This window comes from Colletes latitarsis, chromosome 4 (assembly GCF_051014445.1).
Source record: "Colletes latitarsis isolate SP2378_abdomen chromosome 4, iyColLati1, whole genome shotgun sequence".
Lineage (NCBI taxonomy): Eukaryota > Metazoa > Arthropoda > Insecta > Hymenoptera > Colletidae > Colletes > Colletes latitarsis.
In genome coordinates, this window is record NC_135137.1 from 34,976,483 (window position 1) to 35,000,332 (window position 23,850).

The following is a 23,850-nucleotide window of genomic DNA, read 5'->3' on the forward strand; positions in this document are numbered from 1 at the left end:
CCCAGTTTCGAGAAAAAAATTCCTTACCGACAATATAATTTCTGACCATACCGTTGATATGTTTCCCTGAAATTTCATGCGAATCTTTAAAACGTCATAACTCCTGAACGGATTGAAAGATTTCAATGTTTAAAAAAGCAAACGACGCGTATTTTAGTCAAGAATATGTAGAAATTCTAAAAATATTCGAAAAGTGGGTCCTTGACCCCGCAAAATGAGAAAAACCCCATAAAAATGGTTCAATTTTCAAACAAGCATAACTCCTAGAATAGTGAATATTTTTCCATGAAATTTTTTTCTAAAGTAGAACTCATGGATACCTACAAAAAAGTATTAGACAACTTTTCCGTACATCTTCAAACAAATTTATTAAAAATGAAAAACGAATTTTTAAGAAAAATCAACAGGGGGTAGGTACCTAAATCTCTCGACGAAAAAAAAAATTTCGAATCGTTCTAAAAAAATTATTTGTAGGTTCGGGGATGAAATACAACCATTTTTGGTGAATAGACATACCCCCGAAATCCTGCGCGTTTTCGAGAAAAAAATTCATTACGATCGGAACTTTAAACGTTAATTTCTTGTTAACGAAGCCTCCATCAACAAATTGATATTCTTGATTTTCATCTTATTTTAGTCTCTAGAATCTCCCATTAAAATTTTTCCCAGGGTTGGCTGAACACCCTGTATAAAAAAGAAAAGCAGAGGGAACGTCCAATTCTTTTGATTATTCGAGCAAATAACAGATAACATAAATTTTGATATATGAAATTGGACGTAGTTTCAACAAACAGTAGTCGTCTTTCAAATTAATATAATATACTGTTTCTACCATTCTCATTAAAATTGCATAATTATTCAAGTAACCATAGTACAGCTTCACAATGTTTTTCATTTCTGTTTTGCATTGTATTACAGAATTGCTCTTCGTATAAATTAATTTAGTTCATATTAATAGTAATCGAATCCTCGAACTAATGGCGCATTTTACTTGACGTACAACTGGCCGTGACTAAATATATATCTGTAAATGTTCATGCGCGATCATGCAATTTGTTGATCGTTACAGCAAACGCTAATCGAACCGGAGACTCGATAAACTGAACCGAACCGAAGTCGCCTCCAAGCGCGAATAAAATTCATCGTCGAAGGGAAAAGAGAATTATCCGTACGCTTTTTCTGCATCGTGTCCAATTTACCGGGATCGAAATAATTATCAAATATTAACTCCGACAACGGAACAATATTAAAAGCGAGCATGCAATAATAAACTGAAAATATAGAAACGCATACAAATAACAAACTTCCACGAAGAAACTCGTTCTCGTTGAACTATATACTTAATATTTCTCCGTAACAATTTAAAAATTTGTGATAGATATAGTACAAATAAGTTACACTGAAATTTTAATCAAAACAGTAACAGTTGATAATCGCTTAAATTTTAAATTAATCGCTTGAAATTATTTCATTCGAAGAATTCAGATTGATTCTAAATTTTTAATCCACAGAATCTATAGTTTTTCTGCCCTAACAGACGATTAAAAACAACACCCAGTTTCTAATTAACGAGTTCTCGTGCGTTTCGAATTTTCGTTGGACGCGAGACAGCTCGTGACGCGACCGAGCTTAACGTTAAACGTTATAATCATTATTTAATTGTCCAAGTCTAGACATCGGCGGAAACTTGCTAGCAAGTGTCACGTTTAAAGAGCCTCTAAGCGTCAATACGCGGTTTATGACTAGTTTAGCGCTTAATCCGTTCCTCGTTATCTTGTCGTAGCTGCAGCTGTTGTCGCGGGGAATGAAATGAAACAGGATTCCTCTCGCGGGGGAACTTGCAGCCGATTGCAAATGACCCTTCAGCGGGCATCCACTTCTCCCGGCTCGGCGGCATTGTTATTCGAAACTGTTTTCGCAAAATACGATACCGTCTCGTCGCCACTTTCGTTCTCGTGTCTCATTCGGTTAGCTCGCGAAGAGGATACCGGATCGAATTAAACCGAATGAATTCTGAGTCGCGTAAACCAAAGGGACGGACAGTTTTTTCAACGTGAATGGAAAATATACTGGGCTGTAATTTATTTCATTGGAAATAAAAACACGGTAAACAACTATATACGTGGAGATCACTAAACATATAAAAATTTTCATATATTCTATTGTAAAGTTAGCTTACAATTACAAAAAATACGTAAAGTGTTATAATAAAAGAGAGTGTGGTGTCGCCTCATTTTTTTCTCGAAAATGCACAAGACTTCGGGGGTATGTCTATTCACCAAAAATAGTTGTACTTGACCTCAGAACATAGAAATAATTTTTTTAGAACGATTCGAAATTTTTTTTTTTCGTCGAGAAATTTAGGCACCTACCCCCTGTCGATTTTTCTTAAAAATTCCTTTTTCATTTTTAGTAATTTTGTTTGACGCCCTACAGAAAAGTTGTCTAATACTTTTCTGTAGGTACCCATGAGCTCTACTTCAGAAAAAAGTTTCATTGAAATATATTCACAGTTGTAGGAGTTATGGCTGTTTGAAAATTGGACCATTTTTATGGGGTTTTTCTCATTTTGCGGAGTCAAGGACCAACTTTTCGAATATATTTGCGATTTGTACGTATTCTCCATCAAAATACGCGTAGTTTGCCTTTTCAAACATTAAAATTGTCCAATCCGTTCAGAAGTTACGACGTTTTAAAAAATCGCATGAAATTTCAGGGGAACATATTATCGCATGGTCAGACATTATTAGATTTTCGGAAAGAAATTTTTTTCTCGAAAGTGCGTAGGATTTCGGGGGTATGTCTGTTGACCAAAAATGCTTACAATTGACCCCCGCAACTGAAAATAATTTTTCTAAAACGATTTGAAATTTTTTTTTTTCGTCGAAAAATTTCAGCACTCGATTTTTTTTCTCGAAAGTGGATAGGATTTCGGAGGTATGTGTAATGACCAAAAATGATTGTAATTGACCCTCACAATGGAAAATAATTTTTCCAGAACGATTTGAAATTTTTGACATTAACTGTTAATAACTTTTTAACGAAGCCTCCATCAATAAATTGATATTCTTGATTTTCGTCTTATTTTGACCTCTAAAATCCTCCATTAAAATTTTTCCCAGGGGTGGCCGAACTCTGTATTAATTCCTCGACCGATTTTCCAATATTCAGTCGTCTAAGGCCTAAATGAGCCCCCTCCTTTCCTTTTCCGTCCTCCTACAAGATCCTCACGAGTTCCTAACCGCAGCAAAGCAGCGCCACAAGAATATCTCCCCTAAATGCCATCTTTTTTTTTGGGAAAATACCAAAGTTGAAATAGAGAAAAGAAAGACTAGGGATAAAAAGAGAGTCGACGAGGCAGCGTAGTGCCGGGTGTACTGATTTATCAGGGAGTTCATGTGGAGGAACAGTAGTGGGTTTCCATGGAAGTTTTACTATTAAGAAAATATCCGACGTTACCAGTGAGGCAGGGGCGGCTGCGTCGAATTACCACGATGGGGTGGACCTGATTTATTTTACGAGGAAACTTCCGGCGTTGCTTGCCTACGGAGGTGATCCTTCATTTCGAGGATCACGGGGATACGATTTTAATAATCTGCTCAAATTAGAGAACGTCTAGGTGGCTGGTAGGGTAGGGGGGGAGGGCTAATGCTTGACTATTACGATGTAATTTAGAGTTCAGATTGGATCCGCCGCGAGCGCCGAGCACCGTGTAAAAGTGTAACGAAGTATCCGCGCGTAATAAACAGGATATTTCGTCCAGAGACGTCGAGAATCGATGGAGAATTTTTTACGAAACCAATCCTTCGCCAAAGTTTGTTCCAAAGACCAAACATTACGAGTATCTTAAAACGTCACTGTCCACGTGCGTTCGATACATTAACAGTTCAGCGTGGGCGCAAAACTCGTAACTTTAAAACGATCGTGCATATCGATATTCGGCAATAAACCAAATCTGATCGGAAATAGCGTTTTAGCAGGTTTCCTGAAAATCTGATTACGCTCATTTGCATCTCTCCGCGTTTAATCGCGACGATTATAACCCTATCTGCGATAGGCGATAACAATATCGCGAAACGCGGAATAAAATCGACGCCGAATCCCCCCCCGGTCGACGGATTAATTACTCCGTATTAATTATCGTAATCGGATTGATGGAAACCTCCAGGTCAGCGATCGTTGGAAGAATTTCGTTCAAACGACAGGGGGAACGCGACGGAATAATTCTAAACACGTAACAGGTGTTCGCCGAACTTTTCCACCGCGATTCTAATTAATTGCTGTAAGCGGTGGCGTTAAGTAATTAATAGGGAAAGTTGGCGTTAGAGCGTCGATTTCATCGACGGAGACGGGGGCGACTTTTCCGCGGGAAAATTCCATTTTCGGCGTTTCGTTCGCGAACTTTGGCCATTTCAGACCACCGGAGACGCGCGACCTGCTTGATGCATCGCGTAGCGACGCGAGGCTCGTCGCCAATTTCTGAATAATTAACCGTCAGGAAGCCGCGGAGGGCGCGAGCGCCTCCATAATTGAGACCGCACCCTTCCTCCAGGTCGCCTCACTTTCATCCGTGTAAACACGTAAATTATTAATACGTTCAGTCTGGCCTCTCTTGAGTTCTCCTTTCGCTCAAGATAATTGCAAACTAATTATCCAGCCCCTTGAAAATCTTAAAACATTACATCGTAATAGTAAGCAGTAAATCATGATAACAAATGTTCGTATTTAAATTTCCCAACGTCGTGAGAGACTTTAGAATTTCTAGCGAAGGTATTGTGGCGCTGCATAGCTGCGTTGTGGGAACTCGAGAATCGTAGGAGGAGAGAAAAGGAAAAATTCTTTTTTCGAAAATGGTTGGGATTTCGAGGGTATATTTATTGACCAAAATTGATTGTAATCGACCCCTGCAATTGAAAATAATTTTTCAAGAACGATTTGAAAATTTTTAATTTTGTCGAAAAATTTCACACCTTCGCGAATTTTTTTCTAGGAAACGAGTAGGATTTTGGAGATATCACTGTTCACCAAAACTGATTGTAATTGACCCCCGCAACCGAAAATAATTTCTTTAGAACGATTTGAAATTTTGTTTTTTCGCCGAAAAATTTCAGCATAACCCCTGTCGATTTTTCTTAAAAATTCGTTTTTGATTTTTAGTAATTTTATTTGACACCCTACAGAAAAGTTGTGTAATACTTTTGTGTAGGTAATCATAAACTCTACTTCAGAAAAAAGTTTCATTTAAATATATTCACAATTGTAGGAGTTATGGCTGTTTGAATATTGGACCATTTTTATGTGGTTTTTCTCATTTCACGAGGTCAAAGAACAACTTTTTCATTATTTTTCGAATTTCTACATATTCTACACCAAAATACGCGTTGTTTGCCTTTTCAAACATTAAAATTGTCCAATCCGTTCTAGAGTTATGGTGCTTTAAAGATACGCATGAAATTTCAGGGAAACATATCAATGGTATGGTCAGACATTATATTTCCGGTAAAGAATTTTTTTCTCGAAATTGAGTAGGATTTCGGGGGTATGTCTGTTGACCAAAAATGCTTGCAATTGACCCCTACAACTAAAAATAATTTTTCCAGAACGATTTGAAATTTTTTAATTTTGTCGAAAAATTTCACACCTTCTCGAACTTTTTTCTCGAAAGTGGATAGGATTTCGAGGGCATGTCTAATGACTAAAAATTATTGTAATTGACTCCCACAACCGATAATAATTTTTCCAGAACGATTTGAAATTTTTGAATTCAATCTTTTAATAACTCTTTAACAAAGCCTCAATCAACAAATTAGTATTCTTGATTTTCTTCTTATTTTGGCTTCTAGAATCCTCCAATAAAATTTTTCCCAGGAGTGACCGAACACCCTGTATATAGCAATCGAGTGGTCAAACGAGCGCTTGTGAGAACGCGATCCCTCTGGCGGCGAGCATGGGAGGCGACGCCACAGTATCATTAATTTCTCACGAGCCTTCTATAGCTCCCAAGATTTTATCAAGCGTTCGATTCGCATAAAATCACACTAAAATCGAGAACTATCCATAAACAGGACTGAATATTTACGAGCAATTCTGTTTAAGTCCGTTCAAGATCGCAAGTGGTTTCGTTTTCGAAATGAACCGACCGAGCCCCGTGGAGATAGTTTTGTACGTCATTTTCTGCCCGAGCGGCCCGAACACTAGAAAATCGGATTCCTCCGGCTCCATTTCGTACAATCCCGTCGCGAAGTGAACGGAAAAAAAAAAAAACGATGGGGTGGGGGGGAAGGGAAATAGGTGCACGGTGGACGGTTTATTGTGAGCACTCAAGCTACTATAAAATGCCCCGGAATTACTCGTCCGCAAATCCTGCGGAGTAAATTAAAAATTTCCCACTCGAACCTGTCGATTGCGTCCACCTTCGAACAATGGCCCCCCTTCATTTAATTCCGATCGAACGAAAAGCGGATTAAATCGGACCACGTCCGTGGTCTGTGTTTCGTTTTCTAACTTTCGCGAACGTTTCTCTGCGGTAATGTAAATTTATAATGAAATTCATTGTGTAACGCGCGCTCTTTTCAATTTTAACCACCGACAATTTCGCATTATCTCGCGATCGAAACCAATCTATTGGATTTTTCTATAATTTCTTAATTTAACACTAGGTTCACGGAATCCGTCAGTTTGACGGATGTCAGATTTCATATTTAAAATTGCAGAACGCGTAAATATTATTTTTTAACAACTTACGTTGAATTTTATTGATGCAATGGCACGAATACATATTCTAATTAAAAGAAAAATCGTATTTTAAGGTAATCGTCAACATGAAAGGTATCAATAAATATACATACGTGCGATCAATATCCGTAAATTTAGTGTTAATGCGCCTTTTACATTTTCATGTACGTGTTACACTAAAAATTGCGCGGTTGTGAGACAGGATTAGACGTCGGGGACGTATTGTTGGAATAATTCCACGGGGACCATAATCGCAATGTCCATCCAGAATCGCATTGGGGAATTTGACGTTTGAAACGGTCGCGTAATACAATAGCTTCGAGGACGGTTTAGAGCACTTGCTGTAAATTGCTAACGAGCCACTTGGTTTTTATGGATTGTAATATTCAAGGTGTGCTATTCACGCCTAAATGTCCCCCCATTATTAATAGTACGAAAAAAAAACTTCGTGAGATAGTGTTCGTTATTTTAAGGGAGCCAGGTAACGATAGAAATAATTCTTCCGCGAGGTAATCTTTTTACGAGACTTTAAACTCAACGAGATCCATTTTAAAGACATTCGGAATAATACAATATTTCTCAACCTTATCGAACATGAATTTCTACGTGGAACTTTGAATAAAAAATTTCGATACATTTGCGAAATAACTTCCCGTCCGCGTCACGTTCATTAATTTTTTAAACCGTAAAAAGCTTCGCGAACACATCTAAAATTCCTATCGAACAAAATTTTCCCAACCTTATCGAGAAAATTAAAACTTTCTACCTCGTCCAATACGCTGTACAGAACAAAAAGTGTCCTGACTCACCTTCTGTAAGACTATATAAAAAAGTATTTATAATTATAAAATCTTTTAACAGAGAAAAATTCGTGAAAATCGTCGAACGTATTTACAAAGAATAAAAAATAAATTTGGTGAATCATGGGGCCACCGTGTGTTTCGTAACGTGTTTCCATCGCGATTGATTTCCACTGAAATATTCAAAAACATTTTTTCCCCGATTAATTCGACGCTTTCGACATCGCGATGACGCATTTCGCATTATCCATGCTCGCGTCGCGCTCGATCGGAAAGAGAAAAAAACAAAGAGAGTTTCGGGATTATTATTTTTGCCCGCTCGCGCCATCGCCGTGCATATTAAACGCTACGCCCCTGGAACGATTGTACCGGAGAATTGCAACGAATGCAATTACGGTAATAATCCCATGGATGGCAATAACTGGGCACGCGGATACATTAGATGCGGCACCGCGGCAGCTAGCATCGCGTTCCTATTACGTAATCAGGGCCGCGCCAACAGATATTGCACGTAACTGCGTGTAACTAATGTAGAACTATAGAACTAACTAATGTAGATTAATTCACCGCCCGGCTTCTAGTACGCCGCGATTAATGTGCCATGCTCTCGCGAACCCGCTTTTCCGTATTACACGACTGTCTTCCGCGGTGGGGATTACGAGCTTTACTGCACAGAAATGTTTATATTTCGACAACGAACCACGCAATAACTCGCGCGTGGATATTGAAAATATCGCTAACTCATCATACCGAGCTATAACGATCCTACAGGGTGTTCGGTCACCACTGGGAAAAATTTTAATGGGAGATTCTGGAGGCCAAAATACGACGAAAATCAAAAATATCAATTTGTTGATTGAGGCTTCGCTAAAAAGTTATTAAAAAATTTCAAATCATTGTGGAAAAATTACTTTCGGTTTCTGGGGTCAATTATAAACATTTTTGGTCAATAGATATACCCCCAAAATCCTATGCACTTTCGAGGAAAAAATTCCTTACCGAAAACACAATGTCTGACCATGAATGATGATTCCCCTGAAATTCGGCGAAATTGAAGAGTTTCAAATCGTTCTAAAAAAATTATTTTCAGTTGCAGGGGTAAATTACAATCATTTTTGGTCAATAGATATACCCTCGAAATCTCAACCATTTTCGAGCAAAAAATTCGAGTAGATGCTGAGATTTTCACAAAATTAAAAAATTTCAAATCGTTCTAGAAAAATTATTTTCAGTTGCAGGGGTCAATTACAATAATTTTTGGTGAATACACATACCCCCGAAATCTTACGTACTTTCGAGAAAAAAATTCTTTACCGAAAATATACTGTGTGGCCGGAAATGTTTCTATAACTTTTTAACGAAGCCCCAATCAACAAATTAGCATCCTTGATTTTCGTCTTATTTTGGCCTCTAGAATCTCTCATTAAAATTTTTTGACTGAACACCCTATATAAAAGACCATACAATCTCAAAAATAACAAAATTCGATTAAAAAACGTCTTCCCAAACTTTGACTACACTTATTTTTTTAAAATATTTTTTTTACAAGTTTTACGAACAATATATTAAACTTCAGAGTCTCGCCTTGAATCCTCTCCGTTTTAATTAGCCTGCGATTCTTTGTTTGCGAAGAGAACCTCGCATTTTCAGAACGGAAATTGTAAATCAAATCTAGCATAATCGTGTTGACATAATAATCACGTCTACTATTGTTATAGACACGCAATTTAATAACAGAATATCTATGGAATGCCGTAGATCCATGCAATTAATTTAATAGCAGATTACAGACCCGATGTCCGACCCTGGCTGATATGTTCTACTTGTCGGATGTTGGTTCATAGATGTATACAATCTACTGATACGATTCCCCACAGATACAAGGCTTATTCTACCAGATGTGCAATTGAGTAATACCTGTTCTACTAATTCCACGTCTTATCGTAATGGTATATTCCACAATTAACGGAGATGTCTGACAGTGCGCGTACCGATACTACTTATTCGACGATGTGAGCTATCAGAATTCTACTCGCTGGATTTCTGGTCACTCACGGAACCGGTTCTGTTGATCGAACACGGTATTCCGTAATCGATTGGGTGCACTACTTGCGCGAGGTCCGATCATGTACGGTTTCCTAATAAACGTACGTGACATCCGACCACGTGCAATCCTATCGCACTTATGAGACTGCTCATTAGACGAGAATCCTTGTTAGGATGCTGTGCATCGCGCTGGACAGTGATTCCTCGTTGAGCATTCCTGAATGATAAATAAATCCGGGAACGCCGGAACACACTTCTTTCGAGCCTCGAACCGGGGGAAAATCGATTTCGAAAATCGTCGAACACGCGAGCACTCGACTGAGCATCGACCTAGTTCCTCGGAACTCGAATTTAAATCATCGTTGAAAGCTACTCCTCGGCGACCTGTATTTCGCTGTTGTGAAAATTATTAAAATAATGTCGAATTCAGGCGTTGAAACTATACTCGAAACCTGCCTTTTTGAAAACTCTCTTCATACCGTGCGAGTGTTTTCAAATTTTTGCTTTTGGATATTCTACAGAACACAGTGGTAAAACTCGTAGAATTAAAATGTAGAATTGATATGGAGTTTAATGAAACATTTTAATGAAAACTCGTAGAATTAAAATGTAGAATTGATATGGAGCTTTGTGTTAGTTTATGGTGCATTCGTTCGAAAAAGAGTCTGAAACAGCCCCTAATGGGCAGTATTAGTATAATAAATGCCAATAGACAAGTTAATTAATAAGATGAACGTGGATCGATTCGACTCGAAATGCTTCGAGTTATCCCAAATCCATGGGGACTGGAGGATCTTGTCGAAGTAACGAACTACGTCAATTCTTGGCCTTTTTCATACACACTTTCCTACCCGATATCCGGAATGTATACAAAGAAAACTGAACGCCGGGTATCCGACGATGAGGAAGTTTAATTTAGCCCGCTCGGTTATCGAATTTTTCCATGAACACTCCACCCTTCCACTCCCCCGCGGGAATATTTGCCGATGAGTGTCAATAGCGGTCTACGCTAACAAAATAAACAGCGGGAACAAGTTTCCGTGAATTTTCAATTTGCAAGAATAATTCGTTTACCCCCTCGGATCGATTTAGCGATTTGTACTGGGGGAATTACCGGTCCGCAATCGCTTAACACTCTCGCGTGATCGCCAAATCCTAATGCAGCCGAAAAGGGAACGATTCTGCGTGGAAGATGAAATAAATCCGAATTTTAGAACACAAAGAATCCAAAGGAATTATCGGATTTTGTGAACTGAAGTTTTAGGTGAAAAAAAAGACTTTCGAATCGTCTTGGAAAAATTACTTTTAGTTGCAGGGGTCAATTGCAAGCATTTTTGGTCAACAGACATACCACCGAAATCCTACCCACTTTCTAGAAAAAAATTCAAGTAGGTGCCTAAATTTTTCGTCGAAATTAAAAAATTTCAAATCATTCTAAAAAAAATATTTTTGACTGCAGGGGTCAATTGCAATCATTTTTGGTGAACAGACATACCCCCGAAATCCTACCCACTTTCTAGAAAAAAATTCAGGAAAGTAGACAAATTTTTCGTCGAAATTAAAAAATTTCAAATCATTCTAAAAAAAATATTTTTAGTTGCAGGGGTCAAATACGATCATTTTTGGTCAACAGACATACCCCCGAAATCCTGCGCATTTTCGAGAAAAAAATTCAGAACGAGCGAAACTTTGAACATTAATAACTTTTTAACCAAGCCTCCATCAACAAATTGTTATTCTTGATTTTCGTCTTATTTTGGCCTCTAGAATCCCCCATTAATATTTTTCCCAGGGGTGGCCGAACACCTTGTATAAAAATAACACGAAAATGTTTACACGTGGCACAGGACAGGAAAACAATGTTGGTTGAAAAACTAATTAGCAACCATTGTTTATTTTTATTCCTGTCTGTTGCAGTCACTGCGCGAGCGACTATATAGCCGTGTACTCGGGTCCAACGACTTCGAGTCCTCTCCTGAAGATGATCTGCGGCAAGGAGAAAACGTCGTTGATGTACAATGGACAGAAACTCCTGGTCGAATTCCGGTAAAACTTTAAGAATCTCCTGCAAAATCTTGTTAATCGATATTTTAAAGTTAATTGCATTCGTATAAATTTTAATCAAAACTTTTCGTACCTTTCGGTGAGCTTCCATTTGTATCGAATAGCTTCTTTAATATCAGTGCAAATTGCGCTCGAAATCTAAATGTATTTTTATAAATTCCAGTAGATATTTATCATTTGTACTGAGTATATCTGTAACTTCGTTTATTTTATCGACGATTTATTATCGAAAGCTTTTAATTTCTTCTCTGCAAACCAACAAATTTCTTTTCAGAACGGGTCCGGAAGTGCCACCATTCGACTACAATGGTTTCGTCGCTAGCTTAAGTTTCATCGAAATTACAACGGAGAGGCCGACGACAGTCACCGCGGACACCGTCAGTAAGAGTCGTAAGTGTACAACTAATCCATCCATCCATTAATTACGTTTCCTCCCTGTGTCAATATTTGCTATATTCGACCAGATTCGATTTATACTTCGAAGGAAACGCGGAACTTTTCCCCGCCTCGAACGTGTAAATTAAATCTAGCTCGACAAACAACGATAAAACGTACAATCGTCCCTGATTAAATGATTCGTTCGACATGTCGTTGAAGCGATATTTCATCAAATTGAAAAGACTACATAGTAATCGTTTATTTTAATCTAATTGAATCTTGATACATTGATCCACTAAATTACATTTCATCCCTCTTTCGTTACATGTTCTATAGTATTGATATAATTTCACTGCTTTAAATACTGGAGACATTTTTAAGATACTCTGACTGGGTAATTATCACCAAGTCTTTCTAGGTTGAAATCATGCTCGCGATAATTAAGTCCGTGTATTCCGGTTTCAATCGGAGCGCGACATCCCCGTAAACGGGTCGTCCTTGTTTCAATGAAGCACGGTCGTATTCAAGGCCGCGTATTTTCCAGTGGACACGATGAAGTCGATCGGTTACAACGTGCACTACAACAATCGGGCCCTCCACGATCACAGAAAAGACCAGGACTCGGCGACGAGCAGCTGCGACCTAGAGGTCAGCGGTGAGGAGGACCGCACGGGTCACCACGATACCAGAGGGAAACTCAAGTCCACAACGTGTCGGCTTGTCCTTCGCGGACGTGCTTATGACACCGGACACGTCTCGCTGGCCAGTTACAATCTCAGGTAACGCCAAGCCGACCTTTCGTAGCCTTACGACCTCCCACGCTCCACTTTTACCTGTCTTTCAACTCCCCTTCGTGCCTTCGTGCCACTTATAAACTTCCGTCCGCAGCCACTGATTTAATCTTGAGCCAATTCGCGAGACGAGCTGGCTCTAAAAGCGTCAAAGAAATTAATTAAAATTCAGAAAAGGAATTTTTAAGAAAAATCGACATAGTTGCCTACATTTTTCAGGGGGGAAAAAAAAGTTTCAAATCGTACTGGAAAAAATATCTTTGGCTGCGGAGATCGATTATAATCATTTTTGGTGAAATGATATATCCTCGAAATCCTACGCCTTTTCGAGAAAAAAATTCCTTACCGAAAATATAATGTCTGACCATACCGTTGATATGTTTCCCTGAAACTTCATGTGAATCTTTAAAACGTCATAACTCCTGAACGGATTGAAGGATTTCAATGTTTAAAAAAGCAAACGACGTGTATTTTGATGGGCAATATGTAGAAATTGCAAAAATATTCGAAAAGTTGTTTTTTAACCCCGTAAAGTTAGAAAAACCCTATAAAAATGGTCCAATTTTCAAACAGTCATAACTCCTATAATAATGAATATATTTCAATGAAACTTTTGTCTGAAGTAGAGCTCATGGGCGCCTACAGAAAAGTACTAAACAACTTTTTCGTACAACGTCAAACAAACTTACTAAAAATCAAAAACGAATTTTTAAGAAAAATCGACAGAGGGTAGACGCCTAAATTAAAAAAAAAATTTTGAATCGTCCTGGAAAAAATATTTCCGATTGCAGGGGTCAATTACAATCATTTTTGGTGAATACACATACCATCGAAATCCTACGCACCGTCGAGAAAAAAATTCATCAAAGCAGTGCTACTCCAAGAATAATAGTTTACAGAAACTGTTTCAAGTCTAAAGGCCATATTCAATCTACAGTGTGATCTATATAAATATAATTGTAGCTACTCAACTATCTTCTAACAATATTCCTCTATCTTCCAAAGTAGAAATAAACTAAAGACAAAACCAAGAACTTGTAACCCCCTTGATAAACGTGACAATTCCCAAACGAGTCCTCCGGTTTAGTTTATTACATGCAGACAGAAAGTGGCTACGAACCACCGATAATATATTAAATAAAAATAATTTCACTGTTTTCTCCGTGATGGAAAAGATTGCACGGCTCTGAGAGATCGAAATAAATCACGAGACACGTTTGGCCTTTGATTCGCCGTGCTCCTCGTCGATACTTTTTCCACGCACACGTGCCTGCGGTCCAAAAGGCGTGAAACTGCGATCGCTTAACATGCCTGCGAGGAGCTCCGGTGGCACGGTTTTAAGGCGATTGCATTGGACCGTAAGGGCAAAAGCCACCCGGAAATGCAGTCACGTAGCGGCCCGTGAGCCGGCGCCCGGTCCGTGGCTGGAATTGCATTTCATTTGTTTACCTTTTTCGTGGAGTCGCGTTTGAGGGCCCTCGATGCCGGAGCTCTTGCAAATTCGAGTCGTGTCGGCCCGGCCCGGTCGAACGCTGACGGAACGCGCGTAAAATCAAACACGAACTTCCTGTTCGTCGCGGTCACCGACCGCCCCTAGTCGGTCCTATTTAATTACTCGACTATTCGAGCAGCGAAAAAACTCGCCCGGCGCATTAGGCAACGGGTTGAAGTTGATAATCAATATGCCCCCGTCGGTGGTGCAACGCTCGCGGAACGCGGAGGAGAGTCTGCAGTTTGGGACTAAATTTACATGCGCTGGTAGACGCCGTGCAAATGGGATATCTCGAGCATTTGAATATCTCTTAAGGCGCGGTACACGGGTTTAGGATGCCTTCGATAACGCCGCGCAGAACGGGAACTCTATATTACACGAGGATTACTCGAGGAATTAATACTTTGGAAAGTCGATCTTCACTTTTTACACAATCTTAAAAATATGCTGTTAAATTTTTTAATCAAAATTCGCGACCACAAGCGTCGAGTAACGTTTATTGATAATAGCTGCAGCGAGTCGTTTCGAACTTTGTTGAAAGTAAAATTACACGGGAAAGGTGTTAAATCATAAGCTTCGAACTTTCTTTTAGGAATAGAAATTAAATTAAGAGATCCAAAAATTATTAAAAAATTTCAAATCATTCTGGAAAAATTATTTTTGGTTTCTGGGGGCAATTACAATCATTTTTGGTGAATAGACGTACCCCTTTCGAGAAAAAAATTCCTAAACGAAAATATAATGTCTGACCATGAATGATGATTCCCCTGAAATTCGGCGAAATTGAAAAGTTTCAAACCGTTCTAAAAAAAATTATTTTCGATTACGTGAAAGGTTGAGAGTACAATTACACGGGAAACGCGTTAAAACATACTTCGAACTTTCTTTCAGGAGTAGAAATTAAATTAAGTGATCCATGTCCGAGTCGCGTTTCAAGAATTTCGACTAAATCTTGTCGAACGTGCCCCCTCCAGGCTCCCTGGTTACCCCGATATGCGTTCTTGGGCGCCTAAGAATCTCGTTTTCCGTTGGTACGTATCAATCAGCATAACTCATCGGACCGCGCCAGCAGAAACCTCCTGCCTCCTTCATCCTCTCGGAAGTAATAGATACGAAGTAGCACTAAATCACACGGGAATGCGGCTGGCTCGTATCCCTGGGATTTTCAATTATCATGCACAATGGCTGAAACGCGCGGACCATGCATTCGTGGCTTTGCAGATATGTTCCCGTAAGGGATGGAGCACACGACCGGGTTGGAAGCTCCTTTCTCTTCGCCCGAAACCGTAGCCAAGGAGCTGCACGTAACCCCGTGGGTCTGAGGCTACAGATATATATAGAACCGGGAATAAACTAAGAGAAGACACGCATACTGGCGTACACGGCTAAACCAAGGGAATGAGAGACTAGGAACCGTAAGACAGACCGTAGGGTTTATTGAAGGAGGCATCAATTTTAAATGGAATATTGTGAATTCAGGCACCCGCAGACCTGGAAAAGGGTGTCCTGAAGGCAGAGACGCGTCGCTCTATTTCTTGAGGGGAGCCTGGGTAGCAGTCAACTCGCCCCTTTAAAACTTTAATCTACTTCTGCAGGGTGGTAGATCACGGTCCTTATTGCTGCAGTTCCTACCAAAAAGATACCACCTCCCATCATTTCGATTACGTCGTGAAAATGGCAACAAATTTATATGTAGTATATTTTCATCATGGATAACGAGTCGAGATGAATACCTCTAAATTTCACCTGGATTTGCAAGATGGTGGATCATGGGTCCCTGCTGATAGCACAATCATTCTCAACTCGACACGAGAATTGTAGAAAATGTTTCTAGCTGTTCGAACGAAGACTTGTAGATCACTTTGATCACTTTCTCTCTCTTACTGAACGTGTATGCGTGAGCATGCTGGAATGCACACTGCATTAAACGGATTATTTGTTAAATCCCTATTGATTCAATCCGATAATCGCCAGTCTAATCAGACGCTTCAAGTCTGATAGGACAATTATGTGATATATACGTGTAATCGGATTTCGGCTCGATGCAATCTGCTAAATAGTATCGATAGCAATAAACGAACGCACAAATTATTGTTTAGTATTGCAACGATCTCCAAGTATACAAAATAATCAGAAATTTTTCCAAACGTTCCTGCAACCTTCACGTTTATTCCCAAAGCGAGGTTTTTGCAATTTCGGATCCATAAATTCGCGCGATTATGCAGTATTGAAATATCACAACTTTCTTCCCCCTAATTTTTTCTCCCACCCCAAGTTCGTCGTTCAAATATTTATTCCGCGAAAACTACGTGCTTCGCGCGCAAATTTTTAACAGCCCTCCAGCTCCCCCGCCCATATCCATACAGCTTGCATTATTTATCATGATCGATACGCCGCTATCACCATCTCTCCACTTTTCCTTTACGCTCGCTGCCTTCGGGACCGCTTTTCGTCGCCGTTCTTATTTACGTTACAGAATGGGCGTAAAAATGAATTTGTAACTGTAATTAAATTCTCGAAAAACTTTTTCCCGAATGGACGGAGCCATTCAGTCGAGTTAATTGCTCGTCGCGGCGGACATAATTCGTTCGCCTGGGCGATGCAGATTTTTAGTCGACGCGTCGGATAAGCTGTTTCGCTTTTCAGTATCGAAGAAATAATCAAACTAATAATCAGAGCTTGTATATAGTCTCAGGCACCTTTTCATTACGTGGAAAACACAAATTAAAATTCTTGGACAACCGTACTGCCCGTTCCAACAGTTATGTTGGTCTCTAAAAATTGATAGTCTGGGAAAAATTTTAATGGGAGATTCTAGAGGCCAAAATAAGATGAAAATCAAGGATACTGATTTGTTGATTGTGACTTCGTTAAAAAGTTATTAAAAGATCGAATTAAAAAATTTCAAATCATTCATGAAAAAATTATTTTCGGTCGAGGGAGTCAATTACAATCATTTTTGGTGAATAGACATACCCCCGAAATCCTACGCATTCTCGAGGAAAAAATTCTTTACCGAAAATACAATGTCTGACCAGTAATGGAATGATTCCCTTGAAATTTCATTTGCTTCAAATCGTTCTGAAAAAATTATTCTCGATTGCGGGGGTTAATTACAATAACTTTTGGTGAATAGAGATACCCTCGAAATCCTACCCACTTTCGAAAAAAAAATTTGAGTAGGTGGACAAATTATTCAACAAAATTGAAAAATTTCACATCGTTCTAAAAAAATTATTCCTGGTTACAGGGGTCAATTACAATCATTTTTGGTGAACAGACACAAGCCCGAATTCCTACGCACTTCCGAGAAAAAAATTCTTTACCAAAATGTTTCTATAACTTTTTAAAGAAGCCTCAATCAACAAATAAGTATCCTTGATTTCCCTATATATTGGGAAATTCTAAAAACTGGAAAATCTGAAGATCTTTGTAATTACCATCGAAATTACAATTTCATTTATATGTTCATAGCCTCACGACCAAGTACGAATTAAAAAGACTCGTGTATATTTAATATATTTTTAGTTTTGGGCAATTTCTGATACGATTAACTGGCAATTTCGAATTGTATGGACGACTGTACGACGTTGACGCATTCTCTATTGATCTTGCAGCGCCCAATCGTGCCAATCGGCGATCGAAATATACGACGGCGTCCCCGAAGAAGGGATGCTTGGCACCACGAAATCTCTGGAGAGAATCTGCAGTCCTGCGCAGAGACTTCCACGGGAATTCGAGCAACAAGATACGTAAGTGGATTCTCCAGTTATTAGACGTTAGATACCCGGCGTGGTCCACTGTACACGGCTTATTACTCGGATACTGTAGTAAGAAGTCCTCGAGATTCCTCTCGATTCATGACTCGCAATGCGAACCGTTCGTGCTATCCGCCCGGTCGAGCTTACGTAGCTCGCTAAACTTCCAAAATTAATGCGGGGAACTCATCTGATCGGCAAATTCGTCGAACATTCTCTAAGAAACATACTGCGGATCGCCAACTTGGGAAATCTGTTTTGTGTATCGCTGCGGGAGCAACCAGGGCCTCGTTCGACAGCCTAGTTTGTTAGTCTTAACGGATAGGGGCGTGTAGCAATGTTCAGAACTGCGCAACCCACGAGTCGAGAGAACTAGAAGTTAAATTGTTCTGGAAAATATTAATTTATCGAGAACTATTTCTAGCGTTTATCAAGTTCTATTTCCAAAAATAGAAAAGTCGATATTCTGGTAATTTAACATTCTTCATAAAATGGACTCTGGTTCTTCCAAAGACCGCCCTCTCGCAAAAGAGAAAATTTTCACTCACGAAATGAAAGAAAACAAATTAACGTTTGATCTTCTAAACAAATAAGAGCGATAAATTTGTTCTGAAGGTATAATCTTCTGCACGATTTCTTTAAAATTCTCGACGTCCGCCTGGCCTCTGGCCGGGGTTAATCAAACTAGCAGCCTCCGCGAACCGGTTCGCTAATAACCACCGCCGTACGGAGGCTCGAGATCTTTTCAAAAACCGTCTAAACAATCCCCTCGTCCGCGTTACAGGTTCTTTGAATCGAATGTCCTTGGCAAACGCTATTGAGCGTCATTCATCGAGTCCCATAAAGTCGCGATGAGCGGAACGAGGCTCCCATTCTCTAACGTTTCCTTCGCTTCGGTTCGATCTAATAAAACGCGCGCAAAGGGAGAAAAGAGAACCCGGTAGCAAAAAGGGGGATGCTTTCGATCCGGAATCACGGGATTTCATCGGGGTTGCGGGGCCGTAGGAGGAGGAGGGGGGACGAGGGGGGCACGTAATCAGGCAACAGCCCCGACCTATTCGTCATTGGTGCATCTGCCGGGGAACGAGCTCGGCGCTGGCGCTCTCATCTCGTCGGCAGTCGAGCATGAAAGATGACTGCAGGCCGCCCGCGATATATCCGCCGAGTTCCGCGTTTACATTTACGGGCTCGCGTTCGAATGGAAAAGATTTCAGGAAACGCCGGTGCATCCGACAGATTCGTCCTGGGGCGTCGTTGCATCCGTGTGCCGTGTCCAGCCCCTACGTGTGCCCTTTATACGACTCGCGGCCCTTTCCGCGATGTCGTAAACATTTAATGCCCGATCGATCCGCGTCTACGCGTAATAACGCGGAAAACGGCCTGTCGGCGACGCGAACGGATTCCCATCGTTGGGCTTCCGGTATTAAAGGCGTCTCGCGAGGGAAAATTCTGAGCTTTTTTCGAACTGTAAGAATTTTTGGGGAATTTATTAATATAATAGAATTCGTTTGTTCGAGGTAAAAACACGCCTTATGTGTGGCATTACCTCCAGTACTCGCCAGCAGAGGGCTACGCTCTTGTCTCTCTCGCAAGCACTCGACTAATCCTTCCGTTTCTATTCATGTGTCAAAGGGTTTGAGAAAATTGAATTTCAATATCAGTACAAATACGAACATGTGGCCAAATATAGTTGAAAAATGGCCTCCCAAATAATTCTGGAACAACGAATTTCGAACGTGTTTCTACGACCAATTTCGACAGACTTGTTAAACAAATGGTTCCCAACGTTTGGTTGATTAAAGAGCCCGAGTATGGGCGAGTAAAACGCAAGGCAATAAAGCGGCCCAGCGCGCAGACGTAGCGCGAAATTTGAATATCTGTTCCGCGATGGCACGTCGTACTTCATCAGAGTTGTCTTTTTATGCTTCGCGAGTGGCCATGTTATAAAATCCCGGTGTCCTGCATTAATTTCCCCTCTGTTTCGCGGACGAGTAATGTTACGCGGCGTCGGTTACGTTGAACGATTGTAACGTCGATCGGGGTGGCACGAGAAAAACGCGTTCGAAGGTAGAACTTGTTTCCGGATTACTTTCAGTCATCCGACGGGGGAAGAAGCGGGAAAAATGAATCGTATTTTCCCTGGAAGAAGCGGAATTGAGTTCGCTCGCTGCCACGTATTCGCGTTTTTGTTCCCGGGGAATCACCTGCTTTTTCTGCGATTGGGAAGTATGACACGATTATCGTACCGAAAAGCCAGATATACAGGGTGTTCGGCTACCACTGGGAAAATTTCAATGTGGAATTCTGTAATTAATTTCTTGATAGAGACCTCGTTAAAAAGTTATTAACAATTAAATTAAAAAATTTCTAATCGTTCTGGAAAAATTATTTTTGGTTGTGGGGGTCAATTACAATCACTTTTGGTGAATAGACATACGATCGAAATCCTACCCACTTCATAGAAAAAAATTCGAGAAAGTGTGAAATTTTACGACGAAAAAAAAAATTTCAAATCATTCTGGAAAAATTATTATCGGTTGGGGGGGTCAATTATAATCATTTTTGGTCATTACGCATACCGCCGAAATCCTACGCATTTTCGAGAAAAAAATTCCTTAACGAAAATAAATTGTCTGACCATACCATTGATATGTTTCCCTGAAATTTCATGCGTACGTTTAAAACATCATAACTTTTGAACGGATTGGACGATTTTAATGTTTAAAAAAGCAAACGACGCGTAATTTGATGGACAATATGTAGAAATTGCAAAAATATTCGAAAAGTTGGTCTTCAACCTCGTAAAGTTAGAAAAACTCTATAAAAATGGTCCAATTTTCAAATAGCCATAACTCCTGCAATAGTGAATATATTTCAATGAAATTTTTTTCTGAAGTAGAGCCCATGGGTACCTACAAAAAAGTATTAGACAACTTTTCTGTGGAGCGTTAAATAAATTTATTAAAAATGAAAAATGCATTTCTAAGAAAAATCGACACGGGGTAGCTGCTGAAATTTTTCGTCGAAATTAAAAAATTTTAAATCATTCTAAAAAAATATTCTTGACTGCAAGAGTCAATTACAATAATTTTTGGTGAATAGACATACCCCCGATATCCTGCGCATTTTCGAGAAAAAAATTCAGTACGGGTGAAACTTTAAACGTTAATAACTTTTTAACGAAGCCTCAATCAACAAATTGGTATTCTTGATTTTCTTCTTATTTTGGCCTCTAGAATCCCGCATTAAAATTTCCCCCAGGAGTGGCCGAACACCCTGTATTTAAGGAGACAATAATATCCAGCGAATTTTAAAAGTTCTTAAAGTCTTTCCCTGAATTTGAATTTTCTCGCGAAAAATACGCGATTTGGAGCACGAGTTCTAAATATGTGAAATACCTGAATAGAGAACGAAAGAAACGACAGAATGTTGTAAATTGCACGTGAATTGAGCTCGCGATTGGATCGCTAGAATAACTCTGAAGAGGTCGGGGATCGAAAGAGCGTGACTTTGAAGGGAAACATTGAAACGAAGTTAACATTTGACGTATTAAAAAGGGGGGTAGTTCGAAAGAAGACCCTACAAAGGGTGCGGACCGTTCGATTTTAATCAGATAAATGTCAAAGTGGCTCCGCAAAGAATCACGCCGGGCCAGAATGGAAGTATCTGCGACTGAAAAACGTGACGGGAAACCCGCCGCGGAGGAAGACTTTTCCCCGCACATATTGATCAGCGTCGGAGGCCGGGATCTGAATGGGTTACATTCCGAATCCTTTCAACCGCGATCGATATTCGCCTCCGCTATCCGGACGATCGTTCCAGGGACGAACATATTCGGGGTTACGGAGGATCTAATTGTAAGATACGAAGTGGGCTCGTTGGATAACAGGAATTCCTAACGCAAATCCGGGGGAATTAAAACGTTAAGTGACACTCGAATTACCGCAAACGCCGCTGACAGCCATCTCGAGGTAGCTCGATTGATCACAGGGTTAGTAACACAAAGAAACCTCGTTCATTTCGAGCCTTCTAGATTTATTATTTTATAACTCCAGAAAATTTCAATAAAATCAATTACAATAATACTTGTCACACTTTCAGTATACACACATTGAAGGAATTCTGTATCATTAAACTCACTCGTCGTGTAAGAAAGTTTCAACAAAAATGCCTCGTCGTTAGTGCACTGATATGCAATTTTTCTTTTAATTGGGCCATGTGTTAAAATTCGATATGTTCTATAAAATCTGAAAGGCTCATATCGAACGCTAATTCGAACGAAAGAATCTATGCTGTCGGGGTTGTATTAAAAATCGTCGAATGTATCCCAAATAAAAGCGCGTCCAGGGTCGTCGTAAAGTTCCAGTCGGACGTTTCCGTTGGCCGGGCAACCGGGCATCCGTTTCTGCGAAACGAGCGCCGGGGAAATGAAAAGATAGCGGCGCGCAGGAAATGGCGGATCGGGGGCCAGTCGTAATTAAGCCCGAAAGATTAGCGGGCCGATATCTCGGGACGATTCACGAGGTTCCCGGGACCGCAACGTGTACGGTGTAGCTAAGTCTCGCGAGACGAGAGGGGGAGGAGGGTGGGTTTTGGTCAGCCAGCCGTGGAAAGGGCGCGACGGAGGAGAAGGCACGCCAGGACGAACAAAGTATCGCGACTTCCCTACGGGGGAGGATGGAACCCGACGTTCCAGAGGCCGTCAGAAGCGAAAGGTAAGTGCATAAGGGACTTGGCCCCGGAGTGCACGGATGCGTCGTATGCATTATGCAGGCGGTGGAAAACAGACGGACGCAAAATGTCCATACGTTTCTGCCCCGGCGGCTGCCCGTGAGCGAAGAACCGACACGCCTCGGCGGAGAGGAAGGGATGATTTCCCACAAGTGATTTCGAAACGAATCGAACGTGGATTTCTACTTTGGGAATTTCGATCTCTCGTCGAGGATGTTCTGCTTAACTTGCGATTCTTAAATACACCATTTTACGCGGCCTCTGTCTGGGGGATCGACCCCTTTGGATGTTGCAAAATTTAGCAATCCTCGTGAATTTTTCTTAGGCGAATCCTGCATCTTTGGCTGTGATTCTTTTTCAGGGTTTGTTTGACAATATTTTGATCGTACATTTATATTTTTTTTTTGTTATATACATTTATATTTTCGTGAATTTTTTGGGGCAAATGCTACGTTTTACAATGTAATTCTTTTTTGGGGGGTTTGTTTGACAATAATTTGGTCGTACATTTATATTTTTTTTTAGAGATTTGATCTTCGTGAATTTTTTTTTAGGCGAATCCTACATCTTGGGCTGTGATTCTGTTTTGGGGGTTTGTTTGACAATATTTTGACCGTAGTTTTATTTTTATTTTTAAAGTTTTGATCTTCGTGAATTTCTTTTAAGCGAATGCTACGTCTTACAATATGATTCTTTTTGAAGGTTTGTTTGATAATATTTTAGTCGTACATTTATATTTTTTTTTATCATATACATTTATATCTTCGTGAATTTTTTTTAGGCAAATGCTACGTCTTACGTTGTGATTCTTTTTGAGGGTTTATTTGACAATATTTTAGTCATACATTTATATTTTTTTTTATCATATACATTTATATCTTCGTGAATTTTTTTTAGGCAAATGCTACGTCTTACGTTGTGATTCTTTTTGAGGGTTTCTTTGACAATATTTTGGTCGTACATTTATATTTTTCTTTATCATATTCATTTATATCTTCGTGACTTTTTTTTGATGCGAAAGCTACATCTTAAGTTTTGATTCTTTTTTGGAGGTT

At 39.9% G+C, this 23,850-nt stretch overlaps 1 protein-coding gene across 2 annotated transcripts in view; it reads left to right on the plus strand.

Annotated features, from left to right (window-relative positions):
- LOC143341311 (uncharacterized) overlaps positions 1-23,850 on the plus strand; it is a 345,306-nt gene that overhangs the window by 287,252 nt on the left and 34,204 nt on the right. For both annotated transcript variants that reach the window (XM_076764161.1, XM_076764160.1), the window contains exons 8-11: positions 11,499-11,627; positions 11,920-12,035; positions 12,568-12,802; positions 17,924-18,058. In XM_076764161.1, the coding sequence (XP_076620276.1) occupies positions 11,499-11,627; positions 11,920-12,035; positions 12,568-12,802; positions 17,924-18,058 (615 nt within the window). The remainder of the gene's footprint in view (positions 1-11,498; positions 11,628-11,919; positions 12,036-12,567; positions 12,803-17,923; positions 18,059-23,850) is intronic.